This window comes from Psammomys obesus, unplaced genomic scaffold (assembly GCF_907164565.1).
Source record: "Psammomys obesus unplaced genomic scaffold, mPsaObe1.curated_primary_1811, whole genome shotgun sequence".
NCBI lineage: Eukaryota > Metazoa > Chordata > Mammalia > Rodentia > Muridae > Psammomys > Psammomys obesus.
This window is the reverse complement of record NW_026587501.1, coordinates 1521-21896: the sequence shown is the minus strand read 5'-3', so window position 1 is coordinate 21896 and position 20376 is coordinate 1521. Positions and strand designations below refer to the sequence as shown.

At 42.3% G+C, this 20376-nt stretch overlaps 1 protein-coding gene across 1 annotated transcript; it reads left to right on the top strand.

Moving 5' to 3' along the window:
* The first annotated feature begins 7292 nt into the window (after nt 1-7292).
* On the top strand, nt 7293-17777 carry LOC129674008 (vomeronasal type-1 receptor A11-like). Its single transcript, XM_055603879.1, is given in 3 exon segments — nt 7293-7321; nt 16864-17746; nt 17748-17777. Coding segments are annotated over 3 exon segments (942 nt in total).
* The last annotated feature ends 2599 nt before the right edge of the window (nt 17778-20376 follow it).

The window sequence follows — 20376 nt, the reverse complement described above, 5'->3', positions numbered from 1 at the left end:
CTTCCCAGGCTGAACAGTGGGCACAAAGAACACCAGAGACTGGGAGTCCCAGTCACGAGAAAACCCATGGGAAGAAAAGTAGAGGGACTGACCACAGGTCAGTCTGGAAAAAGTCTTGGAGACCAGCGGGTATGAGCCACCATCACTGAACTGGCCCTCCGCCACCAGCATGGAGAGGGGCTGTTTGGCAGCTCTCTAGCACAGATGGAGTTGCGTGCCACAGTACAACAGAATCTAGGAGGCCCTGTCAGGAGAGGTCCCCACAGGAAAGGAAGGAAACAGTACTGACTTGGGACACCCAGGCTTTTCCTGGGGAAAGTCTCTCCCAGACCAGCAGGTACAAGCCGCCACCACTGAACTGGGCTCCGTGCACCAGCACCAGCAAGGAGAGGGGCTGTGTGCCTAGCTCTCTAGCACAGACCCTAGTGCAACAGAGTCTTGTAGTTCCTGTTGCAAGAGGGCCTCACAGGTAAGTCTCTAGCAGACTGGCGGACATGAGCTGCAGTCACTGATCTGACCCCAAGCCGGAAGCACAGAGAGTAGTTGGGCACCCAGATCCTGCAGACTAGCAGGCAGGGACACGTGCTGACAGCCCAGAGATCTGCTTTGTACCAACTATTCCTCACAGACAGAACCGTGCGCCCCAGGATACCAGAGACTTGGAGTCACTGTCTGGAGAAATCCTCACAGGGAACAAAGCAAAGGGGACGGACTTAGACCACCCAGTATATCCCCAGAAAAGGTCCCACAGACTGGCACAAACCAGGGACCTGCTGTGCACCAGGTAGCCTGCTGTTACCAGGAGAGCAGTACTCACCCGCCACAGATTACTGCTTGGGTACTGGGGCACAGCGCCCCAACCTCAGACCTAAAAAAGCCCGGGATCCCCGAGATCAACCCCCAGATACTGCTCCAAGGGGCAACCAGTCATCCCTTACAAAACCGACCAAACCACAGGACATACAGGTTACAGCAGCAGATCACTAAATTCACAGCAGGAAACTGGGCAGCTGTCTTCTGGACTTCTCCTGGTGAGAGGAGAGCCCTCTCAACTAATAACAACCACAGTTACCATTCAGGTCTCTATGCCTGAGGTAAGCAGTGGCAATTCCTGAAAAACACCTGAGAAGGCTTCCTTCAGGAAAAACCATCTTCCTGCCAAAGGGATTCTCTCCACCACAGGATTCCAGGAACCAACAGAAACCAAGGCCAAACACCAAAGATAACCCAATGTGTAGAGGCAAGCGTAAAAGTTCAACCAACCAAAGACAGAGAAAAATGGCATATCCAAACCCAGTTATCCAGGGACAAGTAGCCCTAGACACCCCAGCATAACAGAAATGCACGAAGAGGACCTAACATCTATGATCATGAAGAGGATAAAAGCGAAAACAAATAAAATGTGTAAAGAAATAGAGGAAGCTAAAAACAGTTTCTGGCCATCTGTAAAGAAATAGAGGAAGTTGTAGCCAAAAAGTTAGTGGCCTATAGAGAGGAAATGCTTAAATCACTGAATGAAATAAAAGAAAAAGAGGATTGTTCAAACAAACTGCTGAATGAATTGATGGAAAAATAGGAAAATGCAGTCAGACAGGTGAAGGAAATCACCAAAATGGCTCAAGACTTGAAGATAGAATTGGAAAACTTAAAGAAAACACAAATGGAGGAAACTGTGGAAAGAAAGAACTTAGGGAAGAAAACAGGAACCACAGAGGTTAGCATAAGCAAAAGAATACAAGAGATGGAAGAGAGAATATCAGGAGTGGAAAATACAATGGAAGAAATAGATGTATCTGTCAAAGAAAATGTTAAATCCAAAAAATTCCTGACACAGACCATCCAAGAAATTAAAGACAACATAAAAAGCCAAAAAATAAGAATAATACGTGTATAGGAAAAAGAAGATTCCCTGCTCCAAGGACCAGAAAATATTTTCAAAGAAATCATTGAAGAAAATTTCCCCAACTTAAAGGAGAGGCCAATAAGAATACAAGAGATCTACAGAACACCCAATAAATTAGACCAGAAAAGAAAATCCTCCTGCCACATAATAATCAAAACAGTCAGTATACAGAACAAAGAAAAGATACTAAAAGCTTCAAGGGAAAAAGGCCAAGTAACATATAATGGCAAACCCATGAGAATCACACCAGACTTTTCAACAAAGACTATGAAAGTGAGAAGAGCCTGGACAGATATCATGCAGACCTTAAGAGAACACAGATGTCAGCCCAGGCTACTATATCCAGCAAAACTCTCAATCCTCATTGATGGAGAAAACAAGATATTCAATGACAAAAACAAAGTTCAACAATACCTACACACAAATCCAGCATTACAGAAGACACTAGAAGAGAAAATACAACACAAGAAAACTAGCTACTTTCAAGAAAACACAAAATAACTAACTTCACTACATTAAAAGAAAAAGCAACCAAACACACAACCTTATGACCAAAGCCAACATCAAAATCAAAGGATCTAACAGCCACTGGTCATTAATCTCTCTCAACATCAATGGACTCAATTGTCCAATAAAAAGACACAGACTAACAGAATGGATGTGTAAACAAAACCCAGAAATCTGTTGCATACAAGAAACAAACCTAAGTCACAAAAATAGACATTACCTGAGGGTAAAGGGTTGGAACTTGGCTTTCCAAGCAAATGGACCCAAGAAGCAAGCAGGAGTAGCCATTCTAATAGCTGATAAAATAGGCTTTCAACCAAAATTATCAAAAGAGATGGGGAAGGACACTTCATACTCATGAAGAGAAAATTCCGACAAGAACACATCACAATCCTGAGCATCTATGCCCCAAATACAGGAGCACCTGCATTTGTAAATGAGACATCGATAAAACTTAAACCACACATAGATCCCCACACATTAATAGTGGGAGACTTCAACAACCCACTCTCAACAAAGGAAAGGTCAACAAAACAGAAATTAAACAAAGAAACAATATCTCTGACAGAGCTCATGAACAAATGGACCTGACAGACACTTACAGAACTTACACCCAAACACAAAAGAATTTACCTTCTTCTCAGCACCTCATGGAACCTTCTCCAAAATTGACCATATAGTTGGTCACAAAGCAAGCCTCAACAGATACAAGAAGATTGAAATAATCCCATGTATCCTGTCTGACCACCATGGAATAACGATGGACCTCAACAACAAGAGAAATAGCAAATGCCCACAAACACATGGAAATGTAACAACTTGCTACTAAATGACAGCTGGGTTAGAGAAGAAATAAAGAAAAAAAAATTGAAGTCTTCCTAGAACTCAATGAAAATGAAGATACAACATACCCAAACTGGTGGGACACAATGAAAGCAGTGCTAAGAGGAAAGTTCATAGCACTAAGTGTCTTCAAGAAGAAATTCGAGACATCTCATTCAAGCAACTTAATGGCTCACTTAAAAACCCTAGAGAAAGAAGAACCAGACACACTTAAAAGGAATAGATGGCTGGAAATAATCAAACTCAGGACTGAAATCAATCAATTAGAAACAAATAAAACAACTGAAAGAATCAATGAAACCAAAAGCTGGTTCTTTGAGAAAATCAACAAAATAGACAAACCCTTAGCCAAGCTAAGTAAAAGGCAGAGAGACAACATCCCAATCAACAAAATCAGAAATGAAAAGAGGGGCCCAAGTACAGACACTGAGGAAATCCAAAAAATCATTAGGACTTACTACAAAAGTCTGTATGCCACAAAATTTGAAAACCTACATGAAATGGACAATTTTCTTGATCGATTCGACTTATCAAAGCTGAATCTGGACCAGGTAAATCAATTAACTAGTACCATATCCTCTAAGGAAATAGAAGTTGTCATTGAGAGTCTCCTATCCAAAAAAAGCCCAGGACCAGATGGTTTCAGCACAGAATTCTACCAGACCTTCAAAGAAGAGCTAACTCCAATTCTCTTCAAACTATTCCACAAAATACAAACAGAGGGAACATTACCAAAATCATTCTATGAAGCCACAGTCACATTGGTACCTAAACCAAACAAAGACCCAACAAAGAAAGAGAATTTCAGGCCAATCTCCCTTATGAACATTGATACAAAAATACTCAACAAAATACTTGCAATCCGAATACAAGATCACATCAAAGATATCATCCACTATGAACAAGTAGGCTTCATCCCAGGTATGTAGGGTGGTTTCAATATATGGAAATCCATCAATGTGATCCACCATATTAACAAACTGAAAGAAAAAAAAAACACATGATAATCTCCCTAGATGTTGAAAAAGCATTTGACAAAATCCAACATCCATTCATGTTTAAAGTCTTGGATAGATCAGAGATAAAAGGCACATATCTAAACATTGTGAAGGCTATATACAGCAAGCCTATAGCCAACAACAAACTGAATGGAGAGAAACTTAAACCAATCCCACTGAAATCAGGGACAAGGAAATGTTGCCCACTCTCTCCATATCTCTTCAACATAGTTCTGGAAGTCCTTGCTAGAGCAATAAGACAGTTGAAGGAGATCAAGGGGATACAAATTAGAAAGGACAAGTTGAATTATCACTATGATAGTATGATAGATATGATAGTATACCTGAGTGACCCCAAAAATTCTACCAGGGAACTCCTACAGCTGATAAACACCTTCAGCGAAGTGGCCAGATACAAAATTAACTCAAAAATATCAGTAGTCCTCATGTACACAAAAGACAAAAGGCTGAGAAAGAAATTATGAATACAACACCCTTCAGATTAGAAGGGGAGGAGGGAGGAGCTTATGGGGCGATACAAAGTGAATAAATTATAACTAATAAAAATTTAAAAAATTGACATTAAAGAAAAAAAACAGCCATGTAAAATACAATGCTCATGACAAATTTTCAGCATTCCAATAACCTAAAATCTAGAACTATCTGAACACAGGAACACCATTGTGGCCTGGGCATGAGTGAACTGTTATTTAGTATTTGGAAAGGAGCAGACACCTGCACATGAATCAATGCCCATGAGCCCCAAATCTACTTAGCAAAGTGAAATTTCAGTCACACAGGAGCAGACATTGTATGAATCCATTTGTAGATGACAGGAATCAGAGTAACCTACGTGAACAAAATCAGAATGTTATTCTAGATTTTCAAGAACATACGCATTGTGGAAGATTTGCTGGTGGAGTTGGCAGAGGCACGCGCTCTGGCTGGCCAATAATATGAGTGTTCTCACCAAGTGTATGTCCCCAATATTCAGAAGGGAACTGTATATCTCAAGTCCATTTCCTCATTATGAAAATGTGAACAGTTAGTTTAAACATGTTTCAAAAGCATTGCCTCTGCAATTAAAAATAAAAGTATTCTAAAAGTATCAAGCTGTCATTTCTCAACAGTTTAAAGTCCTTAAGGTAAATTTGCCTCAAGCAATAGATCAACTGTTATTTCCTAATGCTCTGACTCTTAGCCTCAGGTTTCCCATGAAAGCAGAGAATTCCTTCAGTTAAGCAGTGCTCTTAGGAAGGTCCTCTTCCACTCTGGAAGAGTTTCCCAACTTGCGTTGGCATCAAGGTATTACCTTCTGGATGAGATGTTTTAAAGTCAGTCAGAGCCATAAATGAAAGCAGATTAAACGTGGAAAATTACCTAGCTTGAAAACAAGTGTTGGTATGTAACTTGTGGGCTTTTTCTTTCGTTATGTGGAAAAAACAACCAAACATAAAGCATACCCAGCCCTGTAATTTTACATCAGTGATTGAAAATCATATGTCCCTTAATGTTTCAAAAGAGCAACTCTGTAAGAGATCATGAACTAATAAGACTTATGTCCTATTACGTAGAAATGCTCTTCATATCAATATGGTCATTTAGCTTTCAGGGTGTCACTTCTTTCTTAAAAGAAAACTTTTAATTGATTCTTTCTGATGTTTCCATCATGGGCCCCATTCCAACTCATGTCTTTGTTCCTTGGTTTCCACCCTGCACCCTTGCAACCTCTCCCTCCACATAAAAAAAAATGCAATAAAATAAAATGAAAAGATTTGCTGTGGAAGCTGTAGTGTGGCATCTTTTCTTTACTTGCTTATGTCCACTGCAATGAGTCATGGGTCTGGATTGAAGCCTCTGGCTTCTGCTACACAATCAAGACTGCATCCACCTGTGGACTTCTCTCGAATGCCCTCTTGTTGCCCGGTGTCTTTGGAGATCAGCAGCTTTGGATCTACAGGACCGGCCCTTTCATCCTCTCCTGCAGGTCACAGAAGGGCAGGTGTTGGGGTGGACCAACTCAAAGCTGTGGATCTGCCTGGGTGGTAGGTGAGTTGGTGAGCCACCAGCTCTCCTGCACCCACACCCCAGGGTGAGCCCAGCATGGCCCTGGATTCCTCACCCAGTGTTGCAGCCGGCAAGGAGCAAGGTCAGCTCTACTGCTCTCATGCTCTTGAGGCCAAATCACCCATGCCTTCACCACCAGGGCCAGCTGTGCTGTGCTGCCCAGGTGAGGTGCAGGGCCCACTCTTCTGAGTGCTGCAACTGGGGAGAGGCAGAGACAACTCTCCTGCTCTCATGACCGTGGGGCAAGGTCTCCCACCTGCTACAGCTGGTGAGGGGTGACCTGTGAGGTGTGGGGAGGGCATCTCTTCCTTGCCCAAGCCATCCCACAGCAGAACAGGGGCAGGCCCAGCTCTCCCAGTGTGGTGGCCTTTGAGGGGTGGAGCTAGGTCAGAACAGTGCTTCAGGTCGCATTCCAGACCAGGGACATCTGCATGGCCTTTGGTGGAAACATGGGCTTGGGGCATGAACAGACCTGGCTGCCATAGGACCAGGGACCCAGACTTGGCTCCTGGCAGCAGCTTAGGTGCACATGTCCCCATGGCCTCAGATGGCAGTGGAGGCCATTCTGATCATTATGTCTTCCTCAGCAGCACATCCTTCAGACAATCACATGGTCTTCAGTGGCAGCCCTAACCCTGACATCCACTTGGCCTTTGTTGGTAACTTAGGCTACAAACATAGACAAAGACCTCAGCTGCAGAAGGACCTAACCTTGGCTTCCTCGTGGATGTCTGTTCCTCACTGCCATTAAGTCTCCATTTCCACCTTTTTCTACAGTGTATAAACCCCTCCACTTCACTTTCTCTTTCATCTTTCTACCGTGTACTCCATCTTTCCAATTTTTCCTTCACACATTTTTCCATTGAATGGGCACCTGTGACAGCGCTGGGAGGTCACGTATGGATACTTGGCCTGGGTTGCCATTTTTAAAAGTAAATTTACAATTGGGTGCTGGCCTCTTTGTTTTGGATATCATGAACACACACACACACACACACACACACACACACACACACACACCAGAGAGAGACAGATAGACAGCAGACTGACAGCAAACAGAGAGACAGACAGAGACGCAGATAGAGAAAACCTCCTAAGTGTAAATGCAGAATAAGACATGGAACATAACACAGCTTTGACCTCAACTAATGCCAGAAAAGTGTGAGCTTACAATATTCTGATTACTTATAAAGTGAAATCAAATGTAAGCCTCTGATTCAAGTGGGCTTTTCTATACTAATGACAGTTTCATTTGTCACTCACCAAATCAAAAGAGCAATTTGGGGAGATGTTACAAATCAAAGCACACTCATAACCATGAGCAGTGATGTCACTGTCCATGTGCAGATCTCATAAGTTAGCCTTTAGGATCATTTAAAGAAATGACTTAAGAACTAGGTAATGTAGGCAGGACAGCTGGAGAAAATTATGACACATCCTTTATACATGCTGGCTTTGTCAGAAATGATGATGGCAGGCTATATGCTAGCAAAATTGAATGTTGTGAATGACTTAAAGGGAGGGAATATTTACAGATACATAAAGATGAAGAAAATGGGGAGAAATTAATAAACTGTTAAAACAAACATGTGAACACATGAACAGGTCCAAATGTGTGGACACATGACTTTAGTGTGGGAGCACTTAGTTTGCGGGCAGGGGCAGAAGTCAGCAGAGCTCTGTGAGTTCAAGGCAAGCCTGGTGTATATAGAGAGTTCCAGGCCAGCCAGGGCTACATGGGGAGACCCTGACTAAAAATGAAAGAACATTCAATATCTCTGACTTTCCAGTTCTCTCTAGAATCATGTTTCCATCTATGCTATATATTTAATTGTTGACATGACAGGAGGTTTATATGTTTAAAGTCTTCTCTTCTAATTCTAATGTCCTTAATGTAAATCACCCACCTGAAAACATTATACTTGATTCCTTTTTGTAAATGAGAATGTCATAGTAGCCAGGCTAGCCTTTAATCCTCCTGGCTCCACCTCTGGAGTCATCCCTTTATTCAGACTTTAGAGCTCAGCTTGTCCTCAGACTCAGCTGGGTCCCATCTGCCTGTGGTCACCCTGGCTCTCCAGCTCTGCCTTGAGCTCTCTGCATTCCATCTGATTTCTTTCACAATTCACCTTCAGATTTCACTCACAGCTAAAATCCTGCATCTAGGAGTTTGGATAAAATGGAAAATACATCAATAAAGCAGGTGCTCCCTGGGAAGACTGACCTGGGGAGAGGCTGTCTATCACAGACTGTAGAAGGACCCTCAAGTGGGCATGTAAATCATTGGAGGACCAAGAGTTCTGCATCTCAGAAGAGAGGCAGTACAGTGGAGAAATTGCTCAAAATTAAGCCTAAGGTGTAAAGTGAGAAAAGATACTGTTGTTTGTTTGGTGCAAACTTTCTGATCACTCCGGCAGGTGTGGCAAGGAGGCTCAGATAAAGTTTGTTCTCAGCCGTCCCCAGATGGCTGTTATCAGGACACAGGGAGTAAGATCAACAAGCAGAGAAGATGCTCCACTGGGATGCCGGGTCTCCATGACCCCAGCAGGAACGTGTCACCTTCTACAGACACAGAAATAACATGTCACAGAGAGGCCTTAAATTCTCCTTTCACCTAAGCTGTGCAGGATCTCCTCAGGCGCAGAGTCCTCCCCTGCCATGTCCATCTGGGTAAGTGCTCAGCACCCAAGAGCAAATTCAGAAGGTGGTAGGGACCCAGGAAGGCTGTGGGAGGAGGAGGCTAAAGAGGGGTTTTCAGCAGCTACAGAGGAGACTCTGAGCTCTGACAGACCTTCAGCACAAGGGACTGTGTTCTGCATGGGCAACAAGAACGTTTTCTTCTTAACATACTCATTTCCTTAATTTATAGACTTTCAAATTACTACAGAATGCATGTTCATTCCTGGGAACTAAGTAATTCCCACTGTATACCTGGATAATCTGTTTAGTTACATTTCTTTTGCTGATTTACCTATTCCTAAGACAAATTATCAGGGAATTAATAGGTCTGGAGAGCTCACTTTCCTCGGTTGTGTATCTGTAACTTAGGTGTGCACAGAACTGTTTTAATGTAACATCTTCTGTGCTGTGAGGTATAAAATCTTCCAAAGTCTCTGTAAGTAAATGAGGCTGTAGATTCAAAATCTCATTCCACAGAGGGAGGCCCCACCGGACTGCAATGTGCCTTCTAGTGTTTGCTCATGGCCTTTATTTTTCTCAGCTCAAGTTCAGAGATCACAATTTAGTGGTGTCATCCATTAGCTTCTCCTGGCCTGGTTGGAATTGTCACTAAGGGGTTATGATGATGAGGTTGCCAGGACACTAACTATTAATGCACAGTGACAGTGGCAGATTCCACTCCCTGACTCACTGAGAACAGGAATCCTGGGAAGAGGTGGTTGCATATTTTGTCTTTTATCTATGTTCTCCCCATGTACGCTGTGCAATTTTTTTCATGATAGAAAAACGTGAATCTTTTTTTCTTTGAGGAAACTTTGGAGAACTGAAACCCCTCACCCTGTCCTGTTGTTTTTATTTCATTTCCAAACTTATCCCAAAGCTCATCTTTTCATGAAACTATGTGGAATGATGGACAGGAACTGACCCCCCACTCCTGTCACTGAGGCAATGAGCACACTGGGACGGAGGTCACAGCTCTTAGCAGCAAAGCCAAACCTCTCCTGAGGCTCCCCTGTGTCCTGGGGGAGCAGGTTGTGCTGCAGCACTGTGTGGGGTCCAGTGTTTGTGGCTGGAGTCTGTGCCATGCTGCCCCTCAGGGACATCCACTCTTGCTCTTTCTGGAGGCTGATTTGGAAAGCCTGGGGTACAGCCTCACTGACACTCTGAGCCCAGAGATGCTGTACAAACACTTCAAAGTTGAAAAACACAGTTCTCAGACCGGCTTTCAGACAGAGCTGTGATTCCTTAACCAAAAAGCTCTTTATGATTTGCCTATAACATTACCACAGTTCATTTATTTCTGGCATCTCTGGAAACAGCGCTGGCATATGCTTGGTAAAGGTTTTGCCTTCCCTGGAGTACCGGCCATTTCTCCCTACTGTCTTCCTAGTTTTAAAGTTAGGATTGTGCCAAAGGTAGACATCCTGACTTAGTAAATTCCAGCCATTTTCATTGAGCAGGGACAGTGTCTCCAATAACCCCTTCTATGTGCTGATGGTATGGACTGTGAGTTGTCCATGATTTGGGTAATTGTGGGCTGACACAGTCTAAAGTCATGGCTTGAATTCCTGCAGTACAGGGAGTTCAATTCGTCCCCCCACCTCTTGAGCAGTTGTAGCCTTCACAACTGGCTTTAACTGAGGGTCTCTCAGGTTCCTCTTGTTCATTTTTTGCTCTGTACATGTTTTATTTTCCTAATCTGCCCAAATGCCTTCCCTTCCTATTCTCCAATATAGCCTCTTCTAATGGGACCTATTTTACAGGTCGGTGAGTTTTCCTGGTGCCATGTACAGAGTTTCCTGCCTCTAGGAAGCAGCCTATTTTGTTGCATTGCGTAAAGTGCAATCATAGTACGTGTTACAACAGGCTATCCCAGGCTGGGCACAGCTTACTCGGTCCTGTCCTCTCGGTTGGATGAGGTGGCCCTTAACCCATTCTGCAGGTCTGAGAGTGTGGGTCCTATCTCCTGGTTTCCTACACCATACTCAGCTATGCAGATGGGCTGTTGAGGCTCAGCTGGGAAGAGACAGCCTAGAGGATTCCCTGTGGCTTGTTCCTGAGGAGAGGAATGCTTGCCAGATGGTTTTTTTATAGAAATTATAATCTGCCTGGAATATGCATGCCTTACTGGTCCTTATTGTATAAGATTTTGATGTAGCTGTCAGTGCATGTCATCTGTAGATATTTGGATGACTAGAGACATGTCTGTCCCTCCTGGCAAGCCTGTATGCTTTCTCTTTCGCTACTGTGGAATTCCACTTTCTGGACATAAGTGGTTTCAAATCAGGAATCCCTGAAGCCATGATGTTAATATTAAGACTCATAACCTAACCTTTGGCAGAGTGCAGGGAATCATATGAAAGAAGGGGAAGTTAGTAAGACCTGGAGAGGACAGGAGCTCCACAAGGACCAAATATATCAGGGCACAGGGATCTTTCATGAGACCATTTCTCCAATCAAAGACCATGTATGTATATAACCTAGAACCTCTGCTCTGATATAGCCCATGGTAGCTCAGTATCGAAGTGGGTTCTCTGGTAAGGGAAACAGGGACTGTCTCTGAAATGAACTCAATGGCTAGCTCTTTGACTCCTCTCATCCCCTGCTGAGGGAGGAGCAGCCTTCTAGGCCACAGAGGAGGACATTGCAGCCAGTCCTGAAGAGACCTGATAAGCTAGGATAAAATGGAAGGGGAGGAGGTCCTCCCCTATCAGTGGACTTGGAAAGTTGCAGGCAGATGAGGAAGGGAGGGTGGCATTGGGAGGGAATGAAGGAGGTTGCTATGGCTGGGATACAAAGTAAATAACCTGTGATTAATATATAAAATAAAAATTATAAGAAAAAATGACATTAAAAAAAGAAAAGAATATCACAGAGGATTCACTGTCTCTGTGGCTGCCTTACTCTCTTAAGAGCTTTAGGTTTGTAGGGCTGTGGTTCCTGAAGAGATGCTGAAAACAGCTCAGCCTGTGCCCTGCTCTGCAGAGCTGACAGCTCACTGCCTAGGCAGTCTGATAGTGTGATGTGCTCACAGAGACCAAGTTCCGTTTTCTTCTTTCTTTTCTTGTTAGCTCAGTGTAATTAAAGAAAAAAAAATGTGCATTTCCAGAAACGACATGAGAAAAAGCATTTTAGCACTCTTTTGCTTCTTAGTTAGCCAGTGCTAATACACATGCAATGCAAATTATTAGTTAAAATCTACAGGTGTGTTTTCCTTCCATGAAATAAGTATAGAACATACACCTGCCACTCAATGCAGAGACCATAAAATGACACTCAGAGTGTGTGCTTCCGATGACATTTGTAAATGTAGTTTATAATTTTAAAAAGCTGTAAATAAAGCTTGGAAACAATGGAGCCCCATCAGTCTCTCCATTGTTTTCCTGGGCTGTCACAGCACAATTCCAATGTCTGAGTTGTTCAAAGTAGAGACAACTGCCATTTTATCTGATCATTGTAAAATGGAACTGCCCCCAACCTATTGTATTCTGTTTCTTGTGACTGAGATTTGGAAAACAAACCCATAAGTTTATAAAGAATAATTATGAATAAAGTGTAAATAGTAAAATAAAAAATTAAAAAAGAATAATTAAGCACCACTCATTTAATCAACACTCTATTGCTATCTGGAGTACGTGGTTCATAATCTAATAAAGGATTAACCTTTTCTAATGATGCTACAGAACTTTTATTTCAGAAAATTTGCTTTATTCAGTGTTTTCACCAACCATCTGCTTCGGGTCTAAATCCTGACATGGTACCCTGTACTTGTGAAGTATTATCCTCTTTGCCTGCCCTTAATATCTTCTACAATAATGTCATATGGTTGGCACATGCCAGTAGGATTTCCAGTTGTGGTGACAATGTCACATGGTTTAAATAAGTATAAAACAATTTCACCCACACAATTGACTTTCATTGATAAGTTTTTACGATGTCACAGGAATTTGTTTACAAAATTACATCTTCTGCGTGCATGTTGTCTGTGCTGGAAAGTTTTATGACAGCGTGAAACAAGCTAGAAATATTTTAAAAGAGGGAACCACAGTTGAGGAAACATCCTCACCAGACCAGCCTGTGGGCAAGCACCTGGTACAATTGTTGATTGATGTTGATTTCATATGGATGGGCCATGCTCACTGTGAACAGTGCCATCCCTGCCTGGTGGGCCCAGGTGCTACAAAAAGTAGGTTGAGCAAGCTCTAAGGAGCAAGCTGGTGAGCAACACTACTCCATGGCCTCTCCATCAGTTCCTGCCTCCAGGTCCTTGTCTTGAGTTCTCTCCTAGCTTCCCTGGCTGGGTAACTACAAACTGTGTGGCGAAATAATCCCTCCTCTCCCCACAGCAACAGAAACCCTGAAAAGACAGAAAGTGGTACTACGTCGGGAGGTATGACTATGACAGACCTGACCTTGGGGTTTTGGAGAACTGTGGAAAGGTTTTGAAACTTTGGGCTATAAAATACATAGAGTGCTGACACTCCAGTGGATTATTTGGTGTGATATTAGAATGTAGTGCTGAGAGCAGAGCAGATGATGGAGGCTTGTCTTATCTACTTCCATAGGGAGGTTTGAGAGTCCCTTAAAGATTCTATGAGAGTCACTCATATTTTGAGTTAAGAACCATTAAATGTTTGGACCTATGGAGCTCCTGTCCTCTCCATGTCATACTAACTCCCCCTTCTTTCATATGATTCCCTGCACTCTTCCCAAGGTTTGGTTATGAGTCTCAACATCTGCTTTGATACACTGCTAGGCAGAGTATTTCAGAGACACTCTGTGGTAGTCTCCTGTCCTGGGCACAGAGGTCTATTCTGAGACTGTTTCTCCAACCAAAGACCATGCATGGATATTACATAGAACCCTTGCTTGGATGGAGCCAATGGTAACTCAGTATCCAAGAGGGTACCCTAATAAGGGGAACAGGGACTATCTCTGACATGACCACAATGGCTGGCTCTTTGACCTTCCCTCCTTCCCTGAGGGAGGAGCAGCCTTGCTAGGACACAGAGGAGGACATTTCAGCCAATCCTGAAGAAATCTGATAAGCTAGGTTCAAGCAGTCAGTGGACTTAGAGAGGGGCAGGGAGGAGGTGAGGGAGGGAGGGTGGGATTGGGAGGAAATGAGGGAGGGGGCTACAGCTGGGATACAAAGTAAATAAACTAACTAATATAAAAATTAAAATTTAATTTTAAAAAAAGAACTACTAAAATGAAACCTTTGCCTTGCAAGAACAAATAAAATCTTCTGAAGTATTTTCTCAGCTTCAGCACACAGACACTGTGGTCTAACTACTGTTGAGGATACATTTCCTGCTGGTAGCCAAACTTAGTAGCTCAGGAATCTCTCAGGTGTTTAAGGCCAACCTGGTGTAGGGAGGTAGTTCAGGAGAGCCAAGGCTACACAGACAAATCTTGTGTCAAAAACAAACAAACAAACAAATAAACAAAGAGTTTCTCAGGTGGTACTGGTTCTGAAACATGGAGGGACCATAGAGTGAAGCTGTGACTTTGCATTATACAACTGTGTTAGCGTCCCTGAAGAGAGCCAAGAGGTCACTGATGAAGGCTCTGCCCCTTTGCAGTGCAGAGCCAAGCCATTTGGAGATGTCAGTATCACATGCCAGCAGCAGCTGCTGTGGGGCAAGGCCAGTTTGAACCTAGGAGAGAAGCTTGTGGAAGGCTTTGCCAGCACTGTGGAGGAGCCCAGAAGATCATTGGTGAGTGCCAGAAGTCTGGCACTGAGAGTTACGCTGTTGGACTTTGTTGAACTTGATTGTGACTGTGCCCTGGTTCTTCCCTTTTACATATGAAAATACTTATTTATTTTTATTTTACAGGAACCCACAAAGTCTCTTGACTTTGAACTCTTAAAGGGATTTTGGAGATTTACAGTGAGTTTGGAGTTCTAGAGAGACCATGGGTTTTTTAGAGAGACTTTGAAAATGTTAGAGAAACAAGATGTTTTAGAGACTTGACTATTGCAGAGGCTTTGAATGTTGAAACAGACTTGAGAGATTGAACTTTTAAAAAAATGGAACTTTTATATTGCAATGTTGATATTAGTTTAATATCTTGGGAACAACAAATTTGAGAAACAAAGTTATAGTGCAACAGAGATGTGTTCAGTGTCATGTAGACAGGAGGTCAACTGTGGCAGCTGTTTTTGTCTCTTGTTTGTTAAATCAACACAAGCTAGACTCATTTGGGAAGGGAACCTCAGTTGAGAAAATGACCCCTCTAGTTTGGCCTATGGGCAAGTGTGTAATGCATTTTCTTGCTTGATGATCAAGGGCCCGAATCACTGTGGGTGTAGACTCTGGGCTCAGGGTTTTGGGTACTTAAGACCACGGACCGAGAAAACCATGAGACCCAAGCTAGTAAGTAGCATCCTTCTGTGAGACTTGCCTCACTTCTTGCCCGGGTTTCTGCCTCAAGTCCTTCCCCAGCTTCCTTGCATAATGGATTATCAACTGCAAGATGAAATAAAGGCTTCCCAACCCAATTTGGTTTTGGTCATGGTGGTGTATTTAGTCTGTGTCTAAATCAAAGAAACTGCAATAATTCAACAGCATGTATACCACACTTATTAATATAAACTTGGAGCCAGCATATCAGGTATCTGGAGAAGTATCACAGCTCCATTATGGAGAGAGGAAATGTTGACTCCTATGGAGTCTGCCTTTCAAGACTGAGTTGGACCATTTTTTTAATTAATTCTGTAATATGGGACAGTTCTAAGTCTGTTATAACTGTAGTTCTATTTACTCTCTGACTTCACACGCTGTAGAAAAAAGACATGGCTTATGCTCCTGCTGTCATTTGCCCACTCTGCCCTTCTCTTGGAGCAGGTCTGGAAGGAGATCAGACCTCTGTACCATGCAAGATGCAGGTACAGAGCAGCGATCAAAGACTGAATTGTCTACCAGAGTTCTCTAAAAGGACTCTGTGTCAACGTGCTACTTTTTTCTGATTTGTCTTTTATCTTCTCTGTTTCAGGCAGCAACCTCACTGAACAGTCATTATGAGCTTTCTGAACTCTACCAGAGCACAAACATAAAGCATTGTATGAGAAAGCTGCCATGGACACATCCACAGAGACCATCATGTGCTGAAACTCTTCCATGTTTGGTGTGTAAACAGCATGTTCTTGCTCACCCAGTGTCACTCTGAAATAAGCACACTGCTGTCCACATGTTCAAGAGGGAGTGACTGCTGGCCCACCTCAGAGTATTCAAGGACACACTTGGAGGAAACAGCAGATCAGAAACACCTGGATCATAGATTACAACCCCCAACATTTGCTATAGAATTTTTCTAAAAAATTTGGACTGTCAATAGAGTACAGATAGCCCTGAATAGAATAAGTGCACACCCAATTCATGGGACCGCTTTTATTGGGAAGATCTGATTTTTTTTCTTTTATGCAATCTTCCTCATTCAGCCTCCACCCAAAATAGTAAGACTCTATCTATAATGTGCGTGGAAATTAAGATGTTGTGAGTGAAAAGCAAGTACTATGCTTCTCCTGCTCCAATAAAACCCAAACCTGCAAAACATGAAAGCACATAATTGCTACTGTGTGCAGTTTTTAATGTTGAGGGAGCTCACACAATGGTGCAGCCACCATGGGACACAGGGTCCAGCCATGGCTCAGCTTAGGACAAGTGAAAGCAGGAGGATGGTCTGTGGGGTAGGAGTTAGAATTGAGGTATTCAGTGGAATAAGCATGCATGAGCATCTGCATGTTTTCCTGAGGCCAGAAGACTGGTCTGGAGTGGTGTGTGAGGTTTTGCTCATGGTGAGTCATTGTTTTACTTTTCTCCTCAGCCACACTTTGTTTCTACACAAGATGACTTCACACTCTTCTGACATAAGAAACACCTTTTTCTCTGAAATTGGCATTGGTATCTCAGCCAACAGCTTCCTTCTTCTCTTCTACATCCTCAAGTTCATTGGTGGGCACAGGCCCAGACCCACTGACATGCTCATTGGTCTGCTGACCCTAATCCACCTACTGATGTTAATGTTCATGGCATTCATAGCCATGGACATCTTTATTTCTTTGAGGGGATGGGATGACACCATATGTAAACTCATTGTCTACCTGTACAGAATTTGGAGGGGCCTCTCCCTTTGTACCACCAGCCTGCTAAGTGTCTTCCAGGCCATCACCCTCAGTCCCAGAAGCTCCTGTCTAGCCAAGTTCAAGCACAAATCTCGCCATTACATCTCATGTGCCCTTCTTTTGCTGAGTGTCCTCTATATGCTCACTAGCAGTCACTTCTTAGTATCGATTGTTGCCACTCCCAATTTGACTTCAAACAACTTCATGTTTGTTAGTAGATTCTGTTCTCGCCTACCCATGAGTTATCTCATGAAAAGCACATTTTCTACACTGCTGGCCATCAGGGAAGCCTTTCTTATTAGTCTCATGGTCATCTCGACTTGGTACATGGTGGCTCTCTTGTGCAGGCACAGGAAGCAGGCCCTGCATCTTCACAGCACCAGCCTTTCTCCAAAAGCATCCCCAGAGCAAAGAGCAAACAGGACCATCCTTCTGCTCATGAGCTTCTTCGTGTTGATGTCTGTCTTGGATGGCTTTATCTCCTGCTCAAGAACTATGTATATGAATGATGCAACATCTTACTCTATCCAATTCTTTGTGGTCCATCTCTATGCCACAGTCAGCCCTTTTGTGTTTACGAGCACTGAAAAACATGTTGCTAACTTTTTCAGGTCTATGTGTGGGAGGACATAAATGTTTTAATGTTCATTGATGGGCACATTTCTTTATAAGAGGACCCAATACACTGGCATCAGAACTGTCAGTCATGGCATGGTGTTCACGTGCTTTGGCGTACATGAAAATATAAAGTAGTGTTTTTTTTTCTGTTAAAATTATTTACTTTAACCTCTGTGGTAACAAACATGTAGGAGAAAATTAAACTGCATCCCTTTTGTGATATGATCAGGGCATTTTTGTTTCATTTTATTTTATCTTATTTTATCTTATCCTCAATGAGTCTTTAAGGGAGTCCTATGAGGTGGTTCTCATGCATCATGGCCATGCACAGCTCACACTGTTTTGTAGGATGTAATCACATCTAACACATTTCAATAATTCAATTTCCTGTGTTATAACTATTTTGAAAATTAAATAAGGAGACATTTCTGGCCATAAATGTTATACACTCCAGAAAGAAAGGAATTATACACAGAACTTCCAGAACAGAATTCTGTGCAAGAAGCACATGTGACGTATACAGCAATGCTAACAACAGCCAGATTTAAAATTCTCAGAGTTATCAGAGCTTTTGACCCAAACACAGCCTCTGCAGGGCATAGGACCTCGTTCAGTCTTATGGTGCAAGGCAGTTTATTCCAGCGCTGGTAACCGAGGTATGGTGCCCTGGAAAACAGGAAAGACCCGCACCAGTGGCCAGCTCCCTTGAGGTTCAACACTTTACACTACATTTCTTCTAAAACCAAATTCCTCCTCCTTTTATTTCTGCTATAAATAGATTGGGATAAAGTCTGTTGCTTGGGGAAACATTTATACTAATGAGATAGTTTATCAGAGTGTAATAAGGAAGTTTAATAAGCCAATCAAACATGTCATCTAGATTGCTATTCAAGGGGACATGGCAACACAGGGGGCTTGAAAAGCCTTGTTTAAGTTAATTTGGGACTCAGCTTTTGGACTGATGTCCCCTGGGTCTGTTGTTCCCATACAATGAACTGCTTCCTGGCTTCACCTTGTTCCTCCCATCCTTTTGTTGTTTTCTATTTCAGTGGAACATAGACAAACCACAAAATTATAAAGGGTAGGAAAATTTTTTTCCAAGCACATGGACCAAGAAGCAAGCTCAGGTTGCCATTCGAATATCTTAAAAAAAAGACTTCTAACTAAAATCAATTGAAAGAGATGGGAAATTACTCTTCATAGTCATCCAAAGGAAAATGCACCAAAAAACAAAATGTTAATTCTGAACATCTATGCCCCAAATTCAAGGGCACCGACATTTGTAAATGAAGCATTACTAAAGTTTTAACCACACATTGAATCTCTTACGTTAAAAGTGGGGGACTTCAATACACTACTCTCATCAATAGACAGGTCATCCAGACAAAAACTAAGCAGAGAAATAATGGAGCTAACAGATGTTGTGAGTCAAATTGTCCGAACAGAAGTCTAGAGACTATTTCACCCAAACAAAAAAGAATATACTCTCTTCTCAGCATCTCACCAAACTTTTTCCAAAATTGGCTACATACTCAGTCACAAAGTGAGTCTCAACGGGTACAAGAAAATTGAAATAACCACCTGTATCCTATCTTACCCTCACAGATTATAGCTATATTTCAACAACAACAGAATAACAAAAAACCCACAAACTCATGGAAACTGAATAACTCTCCGCTCAGTAAACCCTGGGTCAAGGCAGAAATAAAGAGGTTAAAGACTTCCTAGAATTCAAGTCAAATGAATGCACAGCACACTTGAACTAATAAAACTTTATTCAATGTTTAAAATTTTTTCCATTGAGTAAGTTTCACCTCCTTGTTTAAATTTACTCTGAGGTTAGTTACTTATTTACTTAGTCTATTTTCTTGAGGTTCCTTTGAATGGGACTCTTTCTTTCTCAACAGAATTGTTATCACTACACAGAAAATGTACACACACACACACACACACACACACACACATACACACACTTGTGTACCCTGCTACTTTGTGGAGCTTTATGTCACAAAAAGATTCTTTAGTGTCTTATGGACATTGAGAATCATGTTAGCTGCATATAGCTTGACTTCTCCATTTGTATTTCTGTTATCTCATTGTTATGTCTTATGTCTACAGCTGAGACTTGAAAGACTGTAGTAGGTAAGAGTGGAGAAAGTGGCACCCTTTTCTCGCTCTTGATTTTTACTGGAAATGCTTGAGTTTCCCCAAGTTAAGATAACATTGATTATAAAGTTGTCAAATAGAGACATTATTAGATGGAAGTATATTCATCTATCTCTGTCTCTTTAGGTCTTTATCACAAAAAGTTGTTAGATTTTCACAAAGGCATTTTCTGCACCTTTTGACATGATCCCATGGTTTCTCTTTTGAGCTCTTTTTCTATGGGGGGCTTCAATCATTGTCCATTAACTAAAATATCCTGGGAAGCAGGTCTCAGACATTGTCATCTCATAGAAACTAGGATATATCCACTAGTCCAGAGCACTTGTTAATGCACAGAGGTCCAGAGTAGGTCAGGATGGATGTTAAGCCTCGACCTGTTACCCACTGATGGAACTGAGAAGATTGCTGGCCTCAGAGAGCCTTTGTTACTGGATTGGCAAACTGGGAGGGAAGTGCTTACTTCTCAG